This window comes from Marmota monax, unplaced genomic scaffold (assembly GCF_021218885.2).
Source record: "Marmota monax isolate L192 unplaced genomic scaffold, Marmota_monax_Labrador192_F-V1.1 WCK01_AAM20220418_F8-fsc00102, whole genome shotgun sequence".
NCBI lineage: Eukaryota > Metazoa > Chordata > Mammalia > Rodentia > Sciuridae > Marmota > Marmota monax.
Genome location: NW_026692494.1, coordinates 2670765 through 2691450, shown reverse-complemented (window position 1 = coordinate 2691450; position 20686 = coordinate 2670765). Strand labels below are relative to the sequence as shown.

The 20686-nt window shown below is 54.4% G+C and overlaps 2 protein-coding genes across 10 annotated transcripts; one reads left to right on the top strand and one right to left on the bottom strand.

Annotated features, from left to right (window-relative positions):
* Window positions 1-613: 613 nt before the first annotated feature.
* Trip10 (thyroid hormone receptor interactor 10) lies at window positions 614-9059 on the top strand. 3 transcript variants are annotated; one of them, XM_046443911.1, is made up of 15 exons: window positions 614-710; window positions 1906-2021; window positions 2108-2164; window positions 2913-3060; window positions 3139-3201; window positions 3425-3529; window positions 3616-3744; window positions 4294-4440; window positions 4542-4736; window positions 5630-5797; window positions 6037-6146; window positions 7892-8024; window positions 8218-8354; window positions 8436-8554; window positions 8663-9059. In XM_046443911.1, exons 1-15 carry the CDS (start codon window positions 687-689, stop codon window positions 8809-8811), a joined length of 1800 nt encoding a protein of 599 aa, XP_046299867.1. In that variant the 5' UTR covers window positions 614-686; the 3' UTR covers window positions 8812-9059. The 3 variants fall into 3 exon arrangements, with proteins under 3 accessions (XP_046299867.1, XP_046299868.1, XP_046299869.1); XM_046443912.1 differs by lacking the exon at window positions 5630-5797; XM_046443913.2 differs by lacking the exon at window positions 614-710 and having other exon boundaries at window positions 1906-1992.
* A 219-nt stretch (window positions 9060-9278) lies between these two features.
* Sh2d3a (SH2 domain containing 3A) lies at window positions 9279-20382 on the bottom strand. Of its 7 annotated transcripts, none has more exons than XM_058579170.1 (13): window positions 19851-19942; window positions 17815-17929; window positions 17477-17667; window positions 16312-16448; window positions 14682-15031; window positions 14274-14350; window positions 12201-12688; window positions 11974-12089; window positions 11582-11756; window positions 11388-11499; window positions 10736-10921; window positions 10068-10211; window positions 9279-9980 (listed from the first exon to the last, which is right to left on the bottom strand). In XM_058579170.1, the coding sequence occupies exons 4-13, from the start codon at window positions 16384-16386 to the stop codon at window positions 9820-9822; spliced, it is 1884 nt and encodes a 627-aa protein (XP_058435153.1). In that variant the 5' UTR covers window positions 16387-16448; window positions 17477-17667; window positions 17815-17929; window positions 19851-19942; the 3' UTR covers window positions 9279-9819. The 7 variants fall into 7 exon arrangements, with proteins under 7 accessions (XP_058435153.1, XP_058435154.1, XP_046299861.1 ...); XM_058579171.1 differs by having other exon boundaries at window positions 19784-19903; XM_046443905.1 differs by lacking the exon at window positions 17477-17667.
* Window positions 20383-20686: the final 304 nt, after the last annotated feature.

Genomic DNA, 20686 nt, shown 5'->3' with positions numbered 1-20686 from the left:
CAGTTCGTCCTCAGTTTCCCAGTGGAGACTCTGGAGGAGAGAATGCAGGATGCGGTGGGGGCGCTAATGGACCCGGCCTTGGCGGAGGCACGTCCTGGGCAGGATCGAAGTCCTCCCATCCGTCCTGTGGCCGGAGGAACCAGACCATTAGTGGGACAAACGTAGACGCCTGGAGCCGGGTCGTCCCGCAAGAGCCGGGTGACCTCAGGTTCTCCCTTCAACTGAATGGGGGAGGGACTTGGCTTTGGGGGTTTTAGTGCCTTGGCCCTTTAAGGAACGATTGAGGAAAAGGGGGAAGGGAAGAACCATCTGCGGCGGGGGAGGAGGTGGGAGGATGAGAGGGGCCCCAGAGATTTAGAAAATGGGTGGGGGTCCTTTAAGGGGTTGGTCCAGTGGCTGCGGGCCGCAACGTTTCTTTTAGTGGGGCGGAGCGTCCGTTGGGCCCGCCTTCTCGTAGCCCCGCCCTTGGGGGCGCCGAGCTGGGATCCGCGCGGGGCAGGAGGCGTGGCAAATCGTGAAGGGGCGTGGCATGACATAGAGTGGGCGTGGCAGAGCGAGTCGGGGCGGGGCCGGGCGCACCGCCTTGGGCAGAGTCTCCCCGCGGAGGGCGGCGGGAGGCGGGAGGCGGGCGGCGGGCATCGGGGAGCGGGCGCGGCGGCGGCGGCGGCTTCGGCGGCGGGAGCAGCATGGATTGGGGCACCGAGTTGTGGGTGAGTCCGGTCGACCCGACTCCAAGTTCTCCCCTGTTGGAGTGCAGACTTTCCCCCTTTGTCCCCACTGTACCTTAGCGGGGACTCGGCACTTTCTCTTCTACTGACCCCTGGGTCCCCACCCTCTTACCCCGCGTCCTCTCTCAGAGTTTTCAGCGAGTCTCTGGACGCCCAGAGACTAAGGGAGAGTTTGCAGGACTGGCTTAGGGAAACTGAGGCACGGGTTGGTTGAGAGTGAGGCGGAAAGAAGTTCTAGGACCAGGCCGGGGCAGCCCGGCGAGGTCACCTATTTTGAGCGCCCTGGTCAGGCCGGCGGCTTATCTTACGGCCCCTGGGTCCCTGCCCGCCGCTCGCCTGTCCGACTGGGAGGGGGAGGGGACCCTCTGGCCATCCTCTTCCCCACGTGGGACCTACTAGTACTGAGCGCCTTTCAGTCGCCTTTAACCTACACCTAGGGGCTTGGAACGCTTCTGGAGGGGGAGGGGGCTGCGAGGCTCAGCCCCTGACCCCTCTCGGCCCTTCCCCAGTTCACACCCGAGGGCGGGGCTGCCCCTCGGCTGCCTCTTATCTCACCCAGGAAGCCCCAGAAATTTCCCCCTCTCCAAGCTGGACCTCAGAGCCCTCCCTTTTCTGGGGGCGGCAGAATCCCTAGGTTCCCGGGTGCAGCAGGGTAGCCAGATCGCCACCTCCTCTCCCACTGTGGGATTATTTTTGGAGGCGTAGTGGAGTTAGTGGGGAAACTGAGTCACTCATCCGAGGACTCCGAATCAGAGAACTTGGTGTCTGCCTGCCCCCTGGCTATTCCGAAGTTCCCCCCCTCCATTAGCTGCTGCAAACCCTGCCCCTCTGGCCCTGACTCACGCCAGGCCGGCCGGATTTTCCGGTATCTGGGGGGATTAGGGGAGCCCGGGCAGTGGGAGGAGCCTTTCCAAATTTTACACCCCTCTAGGCTGTCGGGAGACCAAGACCCTGTTGTCCTGCAGGGGCCCCAGCCCTGTTCTCTGGCCCTTCCCGGGAAGGGGAGGGGGTTCCCGCCAGCTTCCTGCCTCCTCCTGCGCCACGCCGGGGCGGCGCCGGGAAGCCACTCCTCCTTGGAGCGCAGGGCTTTGAGGCTGCCAGTGCATCTGGTCGGTGGGCCCAAAGTGGGGTCCCGAGGTCGTGACCCTGGCCCTCCCCATTCCATGCTCGCCATCAGGATCAGTTTGAGGTGCTGGAGCGCCACACGCAGTGGGGGCTGGACCTGTTGGACAGATACGTGAAGTTCGTGAAAGAACGCACAGAGGTGGAGCAAGCTTATGCTAAGCAGCTGCGGTGAGACCCTAGGCCGATGAGGCGCGCGGAACTACGGGTGGCCTGAGGCTGGGTGGCTCAGCCTTCCTGCCTCTGTCTTCCTTTAGGAACCTCGTGAAGAAGTATCTGCCCAAGAGACCTGCCAAAGATGACCCTGAATCCAAGTAAGGATGGAGAGGGGGATGACCCCCGCAGTCCTAAATCTGCTCCTCCTAGCCAGCCACCTTGGGTGTGGGGCTCAAGTTCTCTGCTTCTCCTTCTCTCATCTGCTAAGAAGGATGCTCTGGTTCTTGCAAAATGAGTGCCTTTGGGACAGTGACTTCTCTATGCCTCTGTTTTCCTCATCTGGGAAATGGGACCGGTGACCATGGCCTTGTGTGAAGACAGCTGGGTTAAAGTATTAAAAGTGTCCAGCCCACAGTGGAATGAGCCTCCCATTCCAAAATCTAAAAAACTCTAGAAATCAAACAAGTGTTTTTTTTAATGTGTGTTCTGTGGTAACTTGACAGCAATCTCCAACAAAACTGACTTGATGTTGATTCTAGTCTTTTTATCCTATAGTGTGAATATTGTTGTTCTTTATATCCAAGGATTGAAAATGTTCTAGTAATAAAAATTGTCCTTGTACTGAACATACACAGACTGTTCCCCCTTGTCATCAATTCCTAACAGTACAGTGAACGACTGTGCCCATGGCATCTACATTGTATGAGTTATACCCCTTTACCCAAGTCCCCACGATTCTGAGTTCTAAATCACATCTGAATCAAGGGCTGAGGATAAGGGCTATGGATCAGAACTTATCATTGCTTTGGGGATGAATGTTCGGAGCGTGTCCCTTCTCACCTGGAGACGGGTCCTAGGGCATCCTTCTCCTGGAGAACCTGAATCCCAGCCTCTCCCCGGTCCCAGGTTTAGCCAGCAGCAGTCCTTCGTACAGATTCTCCAGGAGGTGAACGACTTCGCAGGCCAGCGGGAACTGGTGGCTGAGAACCTCAGCGTGCGTGTGTGTCTTGAGCTGGTCAAGTACTCGCAGGAGATGAAGCAGGAGAGGAAGATGGTGAGGGCCCCACTCCCCGGGTCTTGCCGAGGGCACCTGCCGGAACCCTGGTGAGCCTTCTCGCCCTCCTTTCCACAGCACTTCCAGGAAGGACGGCGGGCTCAGCAGCAGCTGGAAAGTGGCTTCAAACAGCTTGAAAATGTGAGTTCCCTGGGTCGTGGGTAGCTCTGGCCTGGGGAGCGGGGCGAGGGTGGCCCATCCCCAGAGCTGCCCCCTCTTTCTGGCCAGGACGCCCCTCTCCCAAGAGTTCCCAGCATACCCATGGCCCCCCATCTGCTGGGTGACTTCCCACCAGTCCCTAATGACCTTGGTTTCCCACCTCCCCTACTGGGGATGGCTTCACTCGCTTCTGTCTCCTCCACAGAGTAAACGTAAGTTTGAGCGAGATTGCCGGGAGGCAGAGAAGGCAGCCCAGACCGCTGAGCGCCTAGACCAGGATATCAATGCCACCAAGGCTGATGTGGAGAAGGTGCATGTGGGGCCTCTGATGGTCTGGACGGGTCAGAGTGGGACATGGCCGGAACCTGGCGGTAACCTCTGCCTTGTATCCCTCAGGCCAAACAGCAAGCCCACCTCCGGAGTCACATGGCAGAAGAAAGCAAGAATGAATATGCAGCCCAGTTACAGCGCTTTAACCGAGACCAGGCCCACTTCTATTTTTCACAGATGCCCCAGATATTTGATGTGAGCACTCCTCCGCTTTCAGCCTAACTCTTACACATGTGGCAACACCCCAGTGGCCACATCCCCGTCCTGGGCTGAAGTAGAATTAGAGACCTGTAGTGACAAGGAGCTGTGCATTCACTCAAGCTTCCTTCCCGGGATGCCTTTCTCTCCTTCTGGAACTCTTACTCGCTCTTCTAAGGCCCCAGCTCTAACAACCTCTAGGTCTCATCTATCTTCTCTGATTTCAGCCTCCTTTTCCAGTCCCTGTTCCAGCCTGGGTGCTGGGATCATCTGCGCTGCTTCTATTTTTTTCTTCAAAGCCCTGTTCCACTGTCTCCTCTTTTGAGGAGGCTTTTCTGAGTCCCTAGGCAAGGGTCACCTTTGAGACCTGCGGCCCTGTGTTTCAGCCCCAGCCCCACTGGGCTGAAGTCTCCATATTGGACTGTCTTCCCCACCACACTGGGCAGGGGCTGGTGCTGATGGCCTGAGCGCCATCATGTTTGCAGAGCCCGTCACATCTGAGCTGCCCCCACCCATGCTTCTCATGCCTTTGCCCCGGCCCCACAGAAGCTGCAGGACATGGATGAGCGCAGAGCCACCCGCCTAGGGGCTGGGTATGGGCTGCTATCGGAGGCGGAACTGCAGGTGGTACCCATCATCGCCAAGTGCTTGGAGGGCATGAAGGTGGCTGCCGACGCCGTGGATGCCAAGAATGTGGGTGTCTGTTTGGGCTGAGGAGTGGGCCTGGGGAGGGCCCCCCCAAACTAGGCACTTGGCCTTGCCCCTGACTGTCCACCCACTGCCCCTTCCCCCAGGACTCCCAGGTCCTCATAGAGCTGCATAAGTCAGGTTTCGCCCGCCCTGGCGACGTGGAATTCGAAGACTTCAGCCAGCCCATGAACCGGGCGCCCTCCGACAGCAGCCTGGGCACCCCCTCAGATGGACGGCTTGAGCTCCGGGGCCCTGGCCGCAGTCGTGCCAAGCGCTGGCCCTTCGGCAAAAAGAACAAGGTGGGGGCCCGGAATCTTGTGGGAGAGGGCAGTGATGGGGACAGTCGAGGCCCCACTGAGTTGGGCCCAGCCACCGGAACGCTGAGTCCCGGGCAGGAATTTTCCTCTTGGCTGCAGGCCCGGGCTGGAGGGAAGGCGGGCGGCCCATTGGCTTGGGAGTCCCCGGAGGCTGAGGGGGGCAGGGTGGGGTCCTGTGGAGTCTGTCTGCTGCTTTTTGGGATGCTGAGAAAAGACCTGCTAATGGAATTTCGTGTGGCCTGATGGCTTGTGAGCCTGTCCTTCAGGAGTGCCTCCATCTGGTCCACCACTCCTTATGCCACTTTCTTTGGGGACTTTTTGGTTTTCAGTGTCAGACGTAGACCTTAACACCCTCGTTTCCACCTCGGACAGCCCTGGCTCCCCAGTGTGCCTTAGACCCCTCCCACTGACACCTGCCATCTTGGCCTTGGGCCCTCTCCTCCCCTGACCTTTCCTGCCTTCCACACCCCTGAGTGGCGTGCCCCTTTGGCCTGTGTCTGAGCCCTCGATTCCTGCATGTGCCTCCCACACCTTCTAGACTGTGAGTCCAGAAAGCCCCTGGACAGCCGCGGGTCTGCGCTAGCCCCTGGTCCCAAGGGCCAAGGGATGCGGGAGATGGGGTGGGGGGGCATGAACTCCGGGCCGCAGTCTAACGTCCTCCCTGCCACCTCCTGGATTTTGTGTTGCTCTTGCACGTGTGTTCTGTGTGGTTGTGCATCTCAAGTTGTGATTTTCTTACCGTTATGATTTTTTTTCTTTCTTTCTCCCTTTTGTTTTTCCTTCTCTGCGTCCATCTTTACGTTCATCCGTCCATCCATCCTCGTTCTCTACTCCCGCCTCCTCCTGGCTCCTCCCCTCCCGGCCCCCGCTGGTAGCCACGCCCCCCACCCCTCTCCCCCCTGGGGGGCCCCCTGCCCTCGGCCTTGCCTAACGGACCCCCGTCCCCCCGGTCCGGCCGCGACCCCTTGGCCATACTGAGTGAGATCAGTAAGTCGGTCAAACCGCGGCTAGCATCCTTCCGCAGCCTTCGAGGTGGCCGTGGGGTAAGTGAAGGCTGGGGGAGGAGGGACGGCCCTGGCCCGGCCCACCCAGCGGCAGGGTGGCGGACCCCCGGGCTCGCTTCCCGCGGCCGGCTGGGCCCCTCTCCTGCTTCGCTCTGTGCATGGCCTTGCTCCCAAGAACCTTGGAAGGGGAGGAAGGCAGACTTGAATCCTCAGGAGTGTGCAGCGCCTGGAAGCTTCGACTTCAGAATCCCAGACTCAGGCCTCTCTCCGCCTTGCAGACTGTGGCGTCGGAGGATTTTAGCCACCTGCCCCCAGAGCAGCAGAGAAAGCGGCTCCAGCAGCAGTTGGAAGAACGCAACCGGGAGCTGCAGAAGGAGGTGGATCAGAGGTACAGCCTGGCAGAGCCGGCAGGCAGGGGCCAGAACCATGCCAGGGGGTTACATTTAAAGGAATGGTAGAGTGCTTGCCTAGCACAGGGGAAAAACAACCAGAAAATAATTACACTCAGATGCACCCAAAAATCTCCCAGAGACACCAACCAGCAGGGTGGTTTTACAGGTCATTCTTCACACACCCAGAGGAAACTGCTTTCCCTCTCCTGCAAACCTTTCTAGCAAACAGAAAGAGTGAGAGCTGCCAGCTTATTTAGGAGGCTGGGGAAACCTGGGTCCCTAAATCAGTGAGCAAGAACTCAAGCCAATAAAATTACTGGCTCCTTTTACCTCACTTCTGATTTTAGATACAAAATCCTAGCCAAGCAAATCCAATGACATATCACAAAATAATACACCATGTGTGGTGATACTTGGGTATAGGTACCTAATGCCACAGAACTGTACGCCTCAAGGTGACCACAGGAGGAAATTTTATGTTGTCTCCTTTACTATATCAGGAAAAATTTTTTTAAAGAAAAAAAATACACATAATCAGTTGGGCATTATCTCAATAATGCAAAGATGGTTCAATATCAAGAAATCTAGCAGTCTAATCCCCACAAAAGGGGAGAAAAGGATATGGCTGTCTATTTAATAATTGAAACACTTTAAATATTAACAATAAAAATTTGCCAGATGAAAAAGAAAATCTTTACTCACTCTTTCCAAGCAGCAAAATCCTCTTCCCAGTCCTGTTACATAACAGGAATGACGTTTGCCACTTGCCAGGAGGCAGCCAAGTTCTAGTTTGCTGTCTGCGAGTAACCTCTCAGACAGATGGCTTTTCCGGGGGTGAAGTTTCATCTGGCACTAGGTGGTTTCAGGGTTTCTATGGTGGAGGGGCAGGTAGAGAGTGCGTGCCTAGAGTCAAGGGAGGCTGCTCGTGAATTCTAGCTGTCCCAGAAGTCTCAGGCAGCTTGCTTCACCTTCTTGCCTCAGTTTCCTCATCTGTGACATGGGTCAGGTAATGACTAGAAGGAAGTTGAGCTGAGACTGCCATATTCCATGAGTGCCCCCACTACCTGGATGTACCCGGAGGTGGGAATGGGAGACTATGATAGTCTCACAGCTAGCAATCACGAACACCTGCTGGGCTCCAGGCACTATTCTGCACCCTCCACATGAACTCCCTGATCTTGACTCTGTGTTTCTTTTCTTTCCTGTCCCGTCCTGAAGCTGGCAAAGAAACCCAGGGCCTCACACTTGCCAGGGAAGTGCTCTGACATTGAGCTACAGCCCAGCCCCCTAGAGCTAGGATAATGCCTAGTATATACCAGGTACCCAATGTACATAGGAATAATTGAATTATTGTGGGGGCTTACTGTGTACCAAGTACTGCTCCAGTCCTCACACCAGCCCACACACGCTGTTATTCCCATTTTCAAGGTTAAGATCTGCAGACAAGGCTCTGTAGCCTAAGCTCACACCAGCAGGAAATGCCAAACTGAGAGTCAAACCCAGGCAGTGAGCCCTACTAGCATGGAAGCTCTTTGTTTTGAGACTGGGTTTGGCTATATTGCTCAGGCTGGCCTTGAACTCTTGGGCTCAAGCAATCCTCCTACCTCAGCCTCCCGAGTAGGTGGCACCACCGGTGCAGGCCACCGTGTCTGGCCCCCACCTTTGAGTTCTAACCAATCTCTTACTCCTTGCTTCGAGCCCCTGTTTACCTGCTACTCTTTCCTCCTCTGTCTTGCCCCAGGGAAGCTCTGAAGAAAATGAAGGATGTGTATGAGAAGACACCCCAAATGGGTGACCCTGCCAGCTTGGAGCCCCGGATCACAGAAACCCTGAGCAACATTGAGCGGCTGAAATTGGAAGTGCAAAAGTACGAGGTAAGGGGAAGGCCCTGGGGGAGGGGTGGAGTGGCGGCCAGCCTGGCTGAGTCACTGCCGGGTGGGGGACAGGGATCCAGCTGTTTCTCATCACGGCCTTGGGTGTGCATGGGTGATCTCAGGAAATCTCTGGGTGCAGGATGGGCCGACCTCTGAGCCCTGCCCCGGAGCTGATGTGATCTTGTCCTCCCAGGCTTGGCTGGCAGAAGCCGAGAGCCGGGTCCTAAGCAATCGAGGGGACAGCCTGGGCCGGCACACCCGGCCTCCCGACCCCCCATCCAGTGCCCCCCCAGACAGCAGCAGCAATGGGTCACAGGACAACAAGGAGAGGTGAGCTGGGAGGCCAGGCAGGTGTGACCCAAGAGAGCCACTCGGAGGGCCTGCTTCCATCTGCCTTCTTCTCCCACGCAGCTCTGAAGAGCCCCCCTCAGAAGAGGGCCAGGACACCCCCATCTATACGGAGTTCGATGAGGATTTTGAGGAGCCCACGTCTCCTATAGGCCAGTGTGTGGCCATTTACCACTTTGAAGGTGAGAACGGCAGGGGGTGGGGGTGGGGGCACATCAGTTGCTCTGGGCGTCTCTGGCTAGGTTGTTCAAGTTCGCCTAAAGCAGAGACCCGGGCCCACCCCACGACAGGGTCCAGCGAGGGCACCATTTCCATGACCGAGGGCGAGGACCTTAGTCTGATGGAAGAGGACAAAGGCGACGGCTGGACACGGGTCAGGCGGAAACAGGGAGGTGAGGGCTATGTGCCCACCTCCTACCTCCGAGTCTCGCTCAACTGAACTTGCCAGAGGCGGGAAGAGGGGGCCTGTCGGCTGCTGCTTCTGGGCCACGGGGAGCCCTAGGACCTATGCACTTTATTTCTGCCCCCGTGGCTTTGGCTGAGACCTGTGTAACCTGCTGCCCCCCATCCCACCTGTCATCCCAACAGACCCGCTGTGCCTTCCAGCGTCGATGTACATACTCATGTTCAAGTCTTCCCGCCACTCGGCTTGGGCCATTTCGTTTTATATAAAAAAAATTATGTAAAGTTTCTGGAGTCTGTGCCTTGTTAGAGGATTAGATATGGGGCCAGATCCTCCAGTGCCACCCTCCTGACCACACAAGGAATGAGGAAGGGGAGGTGAACTTGAGCACACCTTTGACAAACCCTGCCCCTTAATGGGAGTTGGCTTTAAGTCAGTGGGTGCTTGTCACTCCAGTAGAGGAAGAAAGATACCAAACTTCATTCCTTCCTGTGCACTGTAGCTTACTGAGAATGGGTAGGGTTTATTGAGTACCTGCTGTGTGCCAGGCACTCTCCACCATGATCTGATCTGAACATTAAGTTTTCATCTCAGCCACAAACCCTAGAAAGCACACGGTTTCACTTTTGTGTTGAAGGTCAGCAGAGAAGTGAAATGATCTGCTGAAAGTCACACAGCTTTTCAGAAGTACAGTCGAATTTGAACTCCTGATACTAGATCTGCAAGTTCTCTTACCAAGAAAAGCCACATGTTCACCACCGGGCACTGCTTTCTGGGTGTTCCCAACTGTGGGGTGTGTATGTGTGTGGCAGGAGCGTGGCCTCCAGATTACCTCGGTCAGTCTTCTAGGGTGAGGCAGGAGGCTGCTGCCGCCCCACCCCCAGGATCCTTGTGCATTTTTGCAAACTTTGATCGCCTCCTTTTGTGAGGCCTGGAGCCAGTTTCCACTGCTCAAGGCTGTGAGGTGCCTGGGGCAACTTTCTTGGTCTCCTTGGAGGTCCCTGGAAGTTTGGGGTCCTGGTGTAAAGAAGGGTGTCTCTTGTCTTACTGGTCAGGCTCTAGACGCTGCGACAGGATGCTAAGCACATGTTGGAACTTCTCCAGGCGTTCTGATAGGGGCGCACTGGCGCCCCGGCTCCCCCAGAGCAGCCTCCGCATGAAACCAGTGGTCAGGGCCTCCCTCAGATCCGGGTTAGGCTGGAATCCTGGAAAGTGGGTCAGGTGGGCTGGGGGTGGGGCCCTCGCCCCTCCCGCACCCCGCCCCTCCCGCACCCCGCATCGTTGTTTTTCACCTTGAGACTTCGGACCAAGCAAAAGGACTCTGCTCCAGTATGTGGCGCAACTGGGCGGGGTTAGTAGGGAAGGGGATCCTCTACTTTGCAGGACCGAGGGGTGGCTTTTCAGAGGCTCATTCAGCCAGGGCTCCTGGGGATGGCCTATTTCAAATACAAGATTCAGGGAGCCCCACCTTGGGACCGCCCCTGAGGCAATTTGAGGTCAGAGCCATCTTGCATTGTAAGCTTGAGGGTAGATTGGCCACCTTAAGAGAGGGAAGGGCGAAGGTCACCCTTGAAGGCGGGAATGGTCCAGATGAGGAACCCAGGATAGCAGGGAGTGGTGGCTCTGAGCGCAGTGAGCGTTCTACCAGGTGGAAGAACTGAGTCCTTTTGAAGGAAGCTGGGCGTTCTTGGGGGTCGAGAGTCCCCGGAGGCCTGGTAGTCCCAGGTGGGAGACTGGGAATGGGACCCCGTGGGTGTGGCTCGGAGAGGCGGGGCCGCCCCTTTCGCAGCCGAGGCCATTCTCGGCGTTCCCGTCAATACTGGTCAATGGTGTGCAAGCTTGGGGTGCAAACTCCCGCTCCTGTCCTGGGACAGGTGGGGTTGGAGGCATCCAACTGAGACTCTGAGGGGTGTCCCTGATGTCAGGACCCCTGGCGGCCAGGCGCAGAGCGAGCACTCACCTCGCAGGCGCTGGGCAGCCGCCTTGCGGAACTTGGGCGCGTCGCCGGCCATCTGACGCGCGCCGTGCAGGGTCCGCAGCAGCCGCTCGCAGCCCTCCTCCAGCGGCCCCGCAAGCTCCTCGCCCTCCAGCAGGCGCACCGCGGGCGCCCAGTGCGGCAGCGCCACCTCGCCGGGGTCGCAGGGTCCTATGGAGGGGAAGGGTCTGATCTGGGTTTGGGCGGTGTGTGGGTTTAGGGTTGGGTGGAGCCTAGGAAAGAAGCCAGAGCTGGGCTTTACGCGGCTTTACGGAGCCCGACTGGGTCAAGGGCGTGGTCGAGGGCAAGGAGGGGCCGATGGTGAGGGGGACCGGGTCTAGGACCGAAATAGAATGCAACACGGGACCAAGATGGGATCCAAGACAGGACAAGGCTTGGGGACAGACACATAGAATTGAACCTAGCACTCCACACTTGGGGCAGGGGCGGGGCTTAGGGCCGAAGCCCCAATGAGGCGGGGCCTAAGATAAGGCTAGGACCCAGTCTCGCCCAGGGGGCGGGGTCTAGGACACAGGGGAGGAGTCTAGGGTAGGGGCGGGGCCTAGGGCTCAGCTGAGGTTCCAGTTAAAGTTGGTCCCCAGCTCCGCGCGACGACTAATCCCAGACAGTCACTTACCCGTTCCCTCATCCAGCGCCCGCATCAGCGGCTTCAGCTCCTGCTCGAAGGCCAGCGCAACCTCTGTGTGGCTCCGTCGGAGGTGGCGCCACGTATGTTCCAGCCGGGACACCTAAGCAAAGAGACCCGAGCCTGCCTCCTCTCCCGTTTCATTACCTGCGCTACAGCTACCTCCTCATCCGTTTCCCACACACCTGTGGCATGAGAAGGGCTCCCATGACCGCAGCCAGCCCGGGCAGGTCCCCTGCTGCCCCTGGCCGCAACGCCAATGCCAGTTCCACCAGGCCTCTCAGTGCGGCTGCGCGCTCCTCCAGCGGTCCAGAGCAGCCCAGCACCGCCAGCGCCCCCGCCAGGGCCAGTGTCTCTAGCCTGCGGAGGCAGAGAACAAGGGTCTGGGGGCAGTAGGGAGGTTTGTAATGCGTGGGAGAGTGGGATTGGAGGTGGCACTGCCCACCTGTTCCCCCCTGGGAGGCCGTGAATAGGGAAATGTTTGGAGAGCCTGGGAAACGCTCCCCTCAGCAAGTGCAGGGCACCTCCCCCGTACCCACTTCCCCTCCAGGAGCAAGGTTCCAGGTCGATGAATCACCTCTCCAGCAGTTCCAGCCTCAAGCGATGCCCATGGGGAAGCGTGAGCAGTTCCAGGCCCGAAGCGACGCCCATGGCAGCTCGCTGAAATTTGGTCACTCCTAGGAGGCCCGCAGCCTTCGGGAGGGAATTGGGAGGTCAGGTCCATGAAGCTAGTATAGGTGCGATTGGGCCCTGCCTGGCTTCAGCCCGCCCCGGCGGTGGGGGGGGGGGGTGCAGGTGATTCACCTGGCAGTCCACCAATAGCAAGTGGAGGGCGGTGCTCTCAGGATGGTGATCCAGGAACAAACCACGGAGAATACACAAGACGTTGGGGTCCAGGGGCCGATTCTGGGGACCCAGCAGGCAAGATCGGGTATCAGGGGGGCAAAAGGAGACCTCGTTCTGTGGTCTTGCAAAACATTTGTCCTCCTTCACCATTTCCTCCTCCTCCTCCTCCCACCATGGTGACTCTGGCTCCAAACAGCTTTGGCCAGGAGGCATTCTCTGGGCACTGGGCACGCGGGGCACCAGCTCACAGTAGGTCGAGGGTCTTCCAGAGGCATCAGTAAGCGCCAGTGAGGGTGTCCGGAGGGGCTTGGTTGGTGCCTTAGCATGAAGTTGGCCATCCGAGGCTCTGAGATTGTCAGCAATAGTCCCCAGGGGAGCGGGGGCCTTGGGCAACACGGGGTCACTGCCTGTCCGGAGCAGGGCAGATATCGGCATAGTAGAGGTTCCTGGGGATCATACAAGAGGGGATGATGGGAGTGCACTGAGAGAATAGCTGGTAAGGTGGGGGCAGGTGGGAGATTCATGATTTCCTTCTGATTCATCTGCTCATTCAGTGGATAACACAGTATCCCAGCCTGACTTGGGGTGCAGTTTTGTACCTTAACAACTTCTCCAGTATAAAGGCCACACACACTTACCAATAGTTTGAAAACTACATTTAACTTTTTCATTTCTCTTTTTTTTTTTGGGGGGGGGTGGGGTAGGGCCCTGGGAATGGAACCCAGGGCCTCACGTGTACTGGGCAAATGTCTACCACTGAACCATACCCAAGCCCCCACATTTTAAATCTGAGTTTTTCATTTTTGCCCTTGTGATTGAAGATGGTAAGCATGGACTGAACAAAATAGAAAATAAAAATATATTATTCAAAAAACTACACAAGTGTCAAAAAATGAACTTATTAAACTTCCAAATGATGCCTTGTGAGTTTGTGGCATGTTGACCTCTGGGGTTATTAGTACTTAAAATGATACCAAGAATTTTAGGAGACTGCATTTTCCAAGCATTTTAAAATGCTTTGTTCTAGGGGGCTCCAAGCCTCCCCAAGGGTCCCAGCTCACTCCAGGAGTCAAAGTTCTGACACAGTGGCTGAGGAAGTCCTCATCATCTCAACCCCAAGATCTCTCTGACCTTTCCCTATTCCTACTGTTCAGCTCACTCATCTCCTTTGTTTGAAGGAACAGTTCAAGCTCTTGTTCTGACCTCAGGGCCTTTGCATGGCCTATTTCTCTGTCTGGGTCACTTTCAACCCCAGTCATCCACACTTTTCCTTCCTGTCCTGTCCCTCAAATCTTTCTCAGTGGAGCCTTTCCTGACAATTACTTAAAGGTGCAAAATCTACCTCCATCCCTACACATCCAATTACCCTTACTACTTTTAATTTTTATCCCAAAGCATACACAGTGGACTTATCTTTGTGGTTCATGGTCCATTGTTCTCTAACAGAACATGGACCCTCTTGGGTAGTAATCTTGGGATTTTTTACTCATTGATGTACCTTAGCACTCAGGGCAGAGCCTGGCATATGGTGAGGGCTCATGTTGAATATGGGGGGAGGAAACAGGACAAACAGGAAATGAGGGGTCATGAGGGCAAGCCCTCCTTTAGATAAGATGGTCATGGTCAGCCACTTTGAGGCACTGGGGTTGAATGAGAAGGGGCCAGTCAAAAAAAGGTTAGGGAAATAGGAATGATCCTGTCAATGGTGAGAACAGCAAGTACAAAGGTCCTGAAGCCATAACTAGCCTGGGAGGTTCCAGGAAGTGAAAGGAGGATCATCTACGCTGAAGAGGGTATTTGACAAGAATGGTCAGAAAGGTCAGCCATGGAAAGAACATGTAGTTTCTTGGCATAATCACAAATACATATTTTTAAGCACCTACAAAGTAGGTGACAACACTGGGGGCATTATTGTCTCCATTTACCAGAACAAGAAGTTGAGGCTCCAAGAGGTTAAATCGCATCCTAGATCACACAGATGGTGAATGGCAGAGCCAATGTGAGCCATGTGCTGCCCTGGATGACACTCACCTGATCCAGAGTGGTCTTCTTTTGACTCCCCTGTGAGCTCCAAGTCTGCAGGCTGACTGTTGCTCCACTTCCTGTCCCTGGAGGACAGAGGTAGGAGAGAACTATAGTCCCAGCCTAGGCAGGGCAGCCACTGCCAATGCTGGAAAAGCTGCATCCAGTCACTCTGTAACTATGCTTCTGGACCAGCAAGGTGACCTACCTCCAGAGGACACGGGCAACCCGTGAAGACATCTTAGTTATTATATTTAGCAAGGGAGAGAGGGCAGGGTTTCTACTGGCCTCCAGGAGGGAGAAGACAGGGATGTTGCCCAACTTCCCACAATGCTCAGGACCGACCCCCACAAAAGTGAGAGGGAGAAACCTGGAGGATGTTGGGGGTTGTCAAAGAAGCAGAGAGACTGCGAGTACCTGAAATGTTCTGTGCGGACTGGGCAGTCCATAAGTGTATCTTCGCTAAAGCTGCGCCGCAGAGGCCCCTGCCGAATCACAGGCCTGGAGGCCACAGCCCCTGTGGCCCGGGACAGCGGGCGGCAGCCGGTCACGTAACTGAGAACCAGGGCAGGCATGCTGGGGAACCTCTCGTCCTCCAACTGAAAGAGAGCTGCTGGTCGGCCTGGCCGGGGGCGCATGACCACACGAAACACCTCGAAATGCAGAACGGAGCCCCGCCAGCGGCAGGAGATCACAGGGTGGCCCCCACGGGACCCAGAGGCACGGACCAGGAAGTCGCCATCTTGCAGAAGAAGAGCTTCGGCCTTCTGAGGATGGAGGGCAGGTGGCAGGGTTTTAGGAATGAGTCCAGACCAGTCGTCAACAGTGACGCCTTCCCTTCAGTTCTCCACCACAGAAAGCCACCCCCATGAAATTTCTGTGCCAGGCAGAGATTGGGTAGTTTCACATCAAACCATTTCCCCTTTTATGGTGGGCACACAACTGAACTACATTTCCCAGGCTCCCCTGCGCCCAGCATCATGTGGCAAGAGCGGGCCAATGGGACGTGGGCAGAAGTTCTGTGGGGAATGTTCAGACCTGACTGGTAAAACCTTGCTAGAGGAAGGGGAAGCCACCGGATGGGTTTGGGTCCTGACCGATTCATGGAGCTCCATGTACCCCCTCTTCAACAACCAACATGAACAAGTTCACAGTGTTGATTGTTCTTAACTGATGACATCTTGAGACTCTGGTGTAGCCAGCTGACCCATGCAACTTCAAACTTGGTGAATGCCCTGGGCTTGCCATGCAAATGTGGCTTCAAGAAAAGCGGTTCGCTGGATCCTTACAGATCACCGTCCCCCTAAACCTCTCCTTTATACATTTCCAAGCAACTGTGGTGGCTGGTGTCAAAATAAGGTGGGAGGGCCAGGACCCCTGGGAGAGGCAAAGTGGAGCTGGAGAGGAAGCTGAAGACAGAGGAATAAATACATGACACATGTACAACCCTTCCTCTGGGTCTGGCACTGCTTTTGGTGTAAATGGTATTAACTCACCAAGTCCTTGTAACAAGGCTAAGTGGGACGTTTTATTATGACCATGCTCAAGATGGAGAAACTCAGGCCCAGGAAGGTCAAATAACTTGCCCAAGATCACATAGAATGTACATGTCAGAGTACTGGGATTTGAACCCAGGATGTCTGGCTCCAGGAGGGGGGGGGTTAAAAACCAAAAATCTCCCAGAATCTCATTGGACATTCAGAGTCCCAGGCCTCCTGGGGATGTGACACCGAGTTGGAGGTGGGGAGCCTTGCACTGAAAGGGAGATGCCAGGAGAGAGACAGGGCTCCAAGGGAGAGATAGAGAACTGATGGGGTAGTTTGGGGGGCATTAAGACCCTCTTCAGTCTTCATCACTATCCTCCTCAACATGATCCCAAGATGGTGAAAACTGAAATAAAGAAAGTGATAGTGCACAGCCAGCCAAGCTTCATGACAGATAACAGTGCCCCTGCCACCAGTCCCAACAAACCTGAGCACTAAGTCCCTGAGTGGAAGGTGGGAGAGATTCCCCATCAGATAGTGCTGAGACCCTGCAGAAGTGGTACCTGGCGGGATAGGAGTCCATGGTACCAGGGTTGGTGGTTGAGGTCCTCTCCATTCTGTGGCCCCTGCATGGACATCTTGAGGGCAGAGGGTGCCAGGGTTGAGCTCTGTACTTTCAACAAGGCTTGGTCTTCCACATCTGCAGAATGAAAATAATGAGCCCTGCTTTTGGAGATGACAGTCCACATTCTATCACATCTTGAAGTACAACTGTGTAATGAGATATACGTGTGTGTGTGTGTGTGTGTGTGTATAATGTAAATACCCATGATATATATCATACATCTATTCTGTTCTAAATTAAACAAACTACTTATAACTGGATTTTACACACACACACACACACACATAATTTTTGCTGGGCATTGAATCCAGGGCTTTATGCATGCAAAATACATGCTATATTACTGAGCTATATCCCTGGCCCAAGATTATATAATTTTATATATAAATAAATAAATTTATGTTTAGTATTTATTACATAAAAATAAACTAATATACATATGTTGTATATAAAAATCTGATTTGAGTAACTACGTTTCATGTATTCTATTTATAAATAAACATTACATAAATTTACTTCTAAATGTTTAATATTATGTAAAAATAGAATTACATAAAATATATTTCTGGGGCTGGGGATGTGGCTCAAGCGGTAGTGCGCTCGCCTGGCATGCTCATGGCCCTGGGTTTGATCCTCAGCACCACGTACAAATAAAGATATTGTGTCCGCCGAAAACTAAAAAATAAATATTAAAAAATTCTCTCTCTCAAAAAAAAATATATATTTCTGAATATGTATTGTATCTATTATATATTTATGTATTATATAATACATTGTATTATTGTAATATATAACATCTGTATGTTAGGCATAATATTACATCATGTGTTATATTTTATGTTTACATATTATATATAAAATTTATTATATATAACATATTTAAAACGTATATATAAAATTTATATATATATATATATATATATATATATATATATATATATATATACGTTCTGTCTACTAATAACTTTGTATGATATAATGTCTGCCTCAAGGAAGTTCTTTAATTTGGAGTTCTGTAGTTCCAGGGAAGTAGTCATGCATCTATGGAATTTGTGCAAAGAGAGAAGATGTAACATAAGCATTACTCTCAAATGGAACATAACTTTTTTTCAATACTGGGGATTGAACCCAGGTGCATTCTGCCACTGAGCTACATTCCCAGCCCTTTTATTTTTGTTTTGAGAGGGTCTTGCTAAGTTGTTCAGGCTGGCCTCAGACTTGGGATCCTCCTGCTTCGGCCTCCCAAACAGCTGGGATCAGGCGTAGCCCCCACACTTGATGCAAAATGATCTTTCTGAAGTGAAAAAAATGAAGCTGTTGTATACCACCACATTTCATAGAAACTTGATTCACGGGGCTGGGGGTGCAGCTCGGTGATGGCATGCACAAGTCTCCAGGCTCCATCCCCACCCAGCATGGGGAAATTTGTTTTTTAATTCACCGAGTCACTGAAGTGTCCTGTGTGTCAGTGCCAAGTGCTGTTCCAGGAACTGGACCCCCAAAGTGGACAAAAGAGATGGGAACCCCTGTCCTTGGTGGAGGATGTCATGGAGTACCTGGTGGAAAGACAAACCCAGGTGGGATGTGATGCAGGTTCAGAAGGCAGGATGAAGTTTCCACAGGTAGACAGGGAGGTCTCATTCAGTAAGGACCAGGAGAATTTTGAGGGTATCCACCAGGTGGCTCTCTGGGTGGAAAACCCTGAAGGGGGATGAATTTACAAACATGCACTGTTTTGGGGCAGTGGTCCTGGGGTTTCTCAGGATGTGAGATGATCTAACTTATCCCTTTAGCATGTGATGCTATTTTTCTCTTTTTAGCATTTTTTTTCCCCAATGCTGGAGATGGAGGTCAGGGCCTTGCACCTGCCAGGCAAGCGCTCTACTACTGATCTACTCCCCATGCACTTTTTAAATGCAAGGACACATTTGGAGAAATATCAGTGAGTAGCAATTTTGTGTTTGCAGTTTCTTCTTGTGTTTTGGAGCCCATCCATTCCTTCGTTCTAAGGCATTCTGGGAGCTTCAGAATCATTCCACAGGCCCCTGGGCCAGTGTGTCTCAAATGTTGGGAGATAAAATTGCCTTGGGTGGGAGGGAAGGGCGTCTATTTCTTAATCCCCCCACTCCTCAACATCATGTGAATGCCTCAGAGGGGTCTGATTCCTGCTTCCTGAGTCAGAGGTCTGTGGGCCAGGAAGGGGCAGGAAGTTTCCAGATCAGTCTTGGCCAGCTTTAGGGGAGGGCAGCTGGGCTGGGAGCTGGCTCCAGGCACTGCATACCTGAAGCCAGGTGTGTTCTGAATACCTGCCCACTTCCTGTTTGTCAGATGGGCTAGGCTCTGCGGCCTTGGTCTTCTCTCTCCCAACTCCAAACTCCTCTGCCTCAGGCCCCCCCTTAGTGGGAGTGGAGGTGGATCACGGCAAGTCAAGGTTACTTTGGGGATTTCAAGGTGGGCACAGGTCAGTTCAAAGTCCAACTAAATCATCCTCCTGCCTTTCAGATAATTTATTTGGGTGGTGGGGGAGAGAGAAAGGGGGAGAACCGGGAAAGGGGCTGAGCTCAGGAGTGCCACCACATATAGGAGACAGCCACAAGCACACACAACACCCACACAGGGGGGCTAAGGGCTCTGGGGTCTTACATTTGAATTGAGCAAACACTGACGATATTGAGCACTGGGTGTGCACTTTGCCCTCTCTAGACCCTGGAGATGCTGAGATCAAATCCCTGCCTTCCCCTCCAGAGTACAAAGACTGATAGGTAAGACACATCAGGAAAACAATGAACGAAGATAATTTCTAAGAGAAATCAATGTGGGTGATAAAACAGGAAGATGTGATAAAGAAGGCTGGAGGGGGCAGGTTGCTTTAAGCAGCAAAGTCAGGAAGGCCTTTTCCAGAAGTTGATGACATAGGAGCTGAGACCACAGGACAGAAGGAGGCAGCACTGCAAAGATATGGAGTCGTCCGGGTGGCAGGTACAGCAAGTGCAAAGACCTGGCAGTGAGATGAATCTTTACTTTTACACTTCACACCCTGGAGGAGCTGATGTGGCTGCAATGCATCGAGCAAGGAACGGAGTGGAAGTCGAGGAGGTCAGGGAGAGACCGGCGGGGAGAGACCGCGCAGGAGCTGGTGCGACCAGGATTTTAATCTCAGTGCGATGAAATGGGAGCCTTGGAAGGGTTTTAAGCGAGGAAGTGGAGCGACCGATCTGGGATCGCTCCAGCGAAAGTGGAATCAGAGGATTCCTGGGTTGCACAGGAAACACAGAAGAGCGCATGCAGGTACGCCCAGCTACACCGACACGTGTGACGCCCAGCGACCCACTCGCTTGCTCACTGGATGCCCTCTCTAGACCATGCAGACGCGCATGGACAGGCCCCCAGAACCCCCTGCAAGCCGGTACCTGGAATGAGAAGATTCTCCACCTCCAAATTCCCTAGTCCTGGATCTGTCCAGGGCCTCCGGCTTACCTAGGCCGGATCCGTGAAGGTCTAAGGAGGATCAGCGGCTCCAGGTCCCACCCTGCGCACTGCAACTAGGATTAGCCTCCCAGACCGCACCTAGTGGGAACCTAGCCAGGCCACCTGGCCACGCCCTCTTTAGACCCCGCCCCACTGGACCGCGCCCCGCCTCCAAACGTAACCTCCCAGGCTCCCACCCCGCCCCTCGTCCTTGCGCCGCCCCTAGATCGGTTCTTTGCTAACCACGCCCCTTTTCGAAGGTATTTCTTTCCGGTAGACCCCGCCTCCTTGGGAACTCCGCTAATCCCTTCTCCCAATGGCCACGCCCCCTCAAGTGTAGCCCCTCCTTCTTCCGACTGACCACGCCCACTCAGCGCGCACACACCGTTCTCAGGCCACTAGAATGATTTTCAAATGTACAGACCTTAGACCCGCCGCTGCCAACAGGCTCTCCCTGAGCACCCGTGCACCGGTGACCTGTGCGACCGAGGGAGGTGCTTCTTTCCCCGGCCCCAGGGTTCCGGGTAGGGGCGGGGCGCACGGTCTGGGTCTTATCCGAGGCCGGGGGTGGCCGCGGCTGTGACGTAGAGAGGCGTGCATTTCCTCCAGACTGCCCCCTTGGGGTTCCCGAAAGGAGCCCGCGTGGGTGACAGGTTTTGTGGAGAGACGTCCGGGAAAACACAGCACACGTGGAATCGGGCTGGACTGTGGGGCAAAACGAGGGGAAGCGCCCAGGTGGTGGGACGAGTGGAGAAAGTGGGGGGTGAGCAAGAGAGGCCGCTCTGCCCACCCTATTAAAGGCTCAAAGTGTAAGTTTTCGACGGTTCATAATAAGTCTTGAAAGC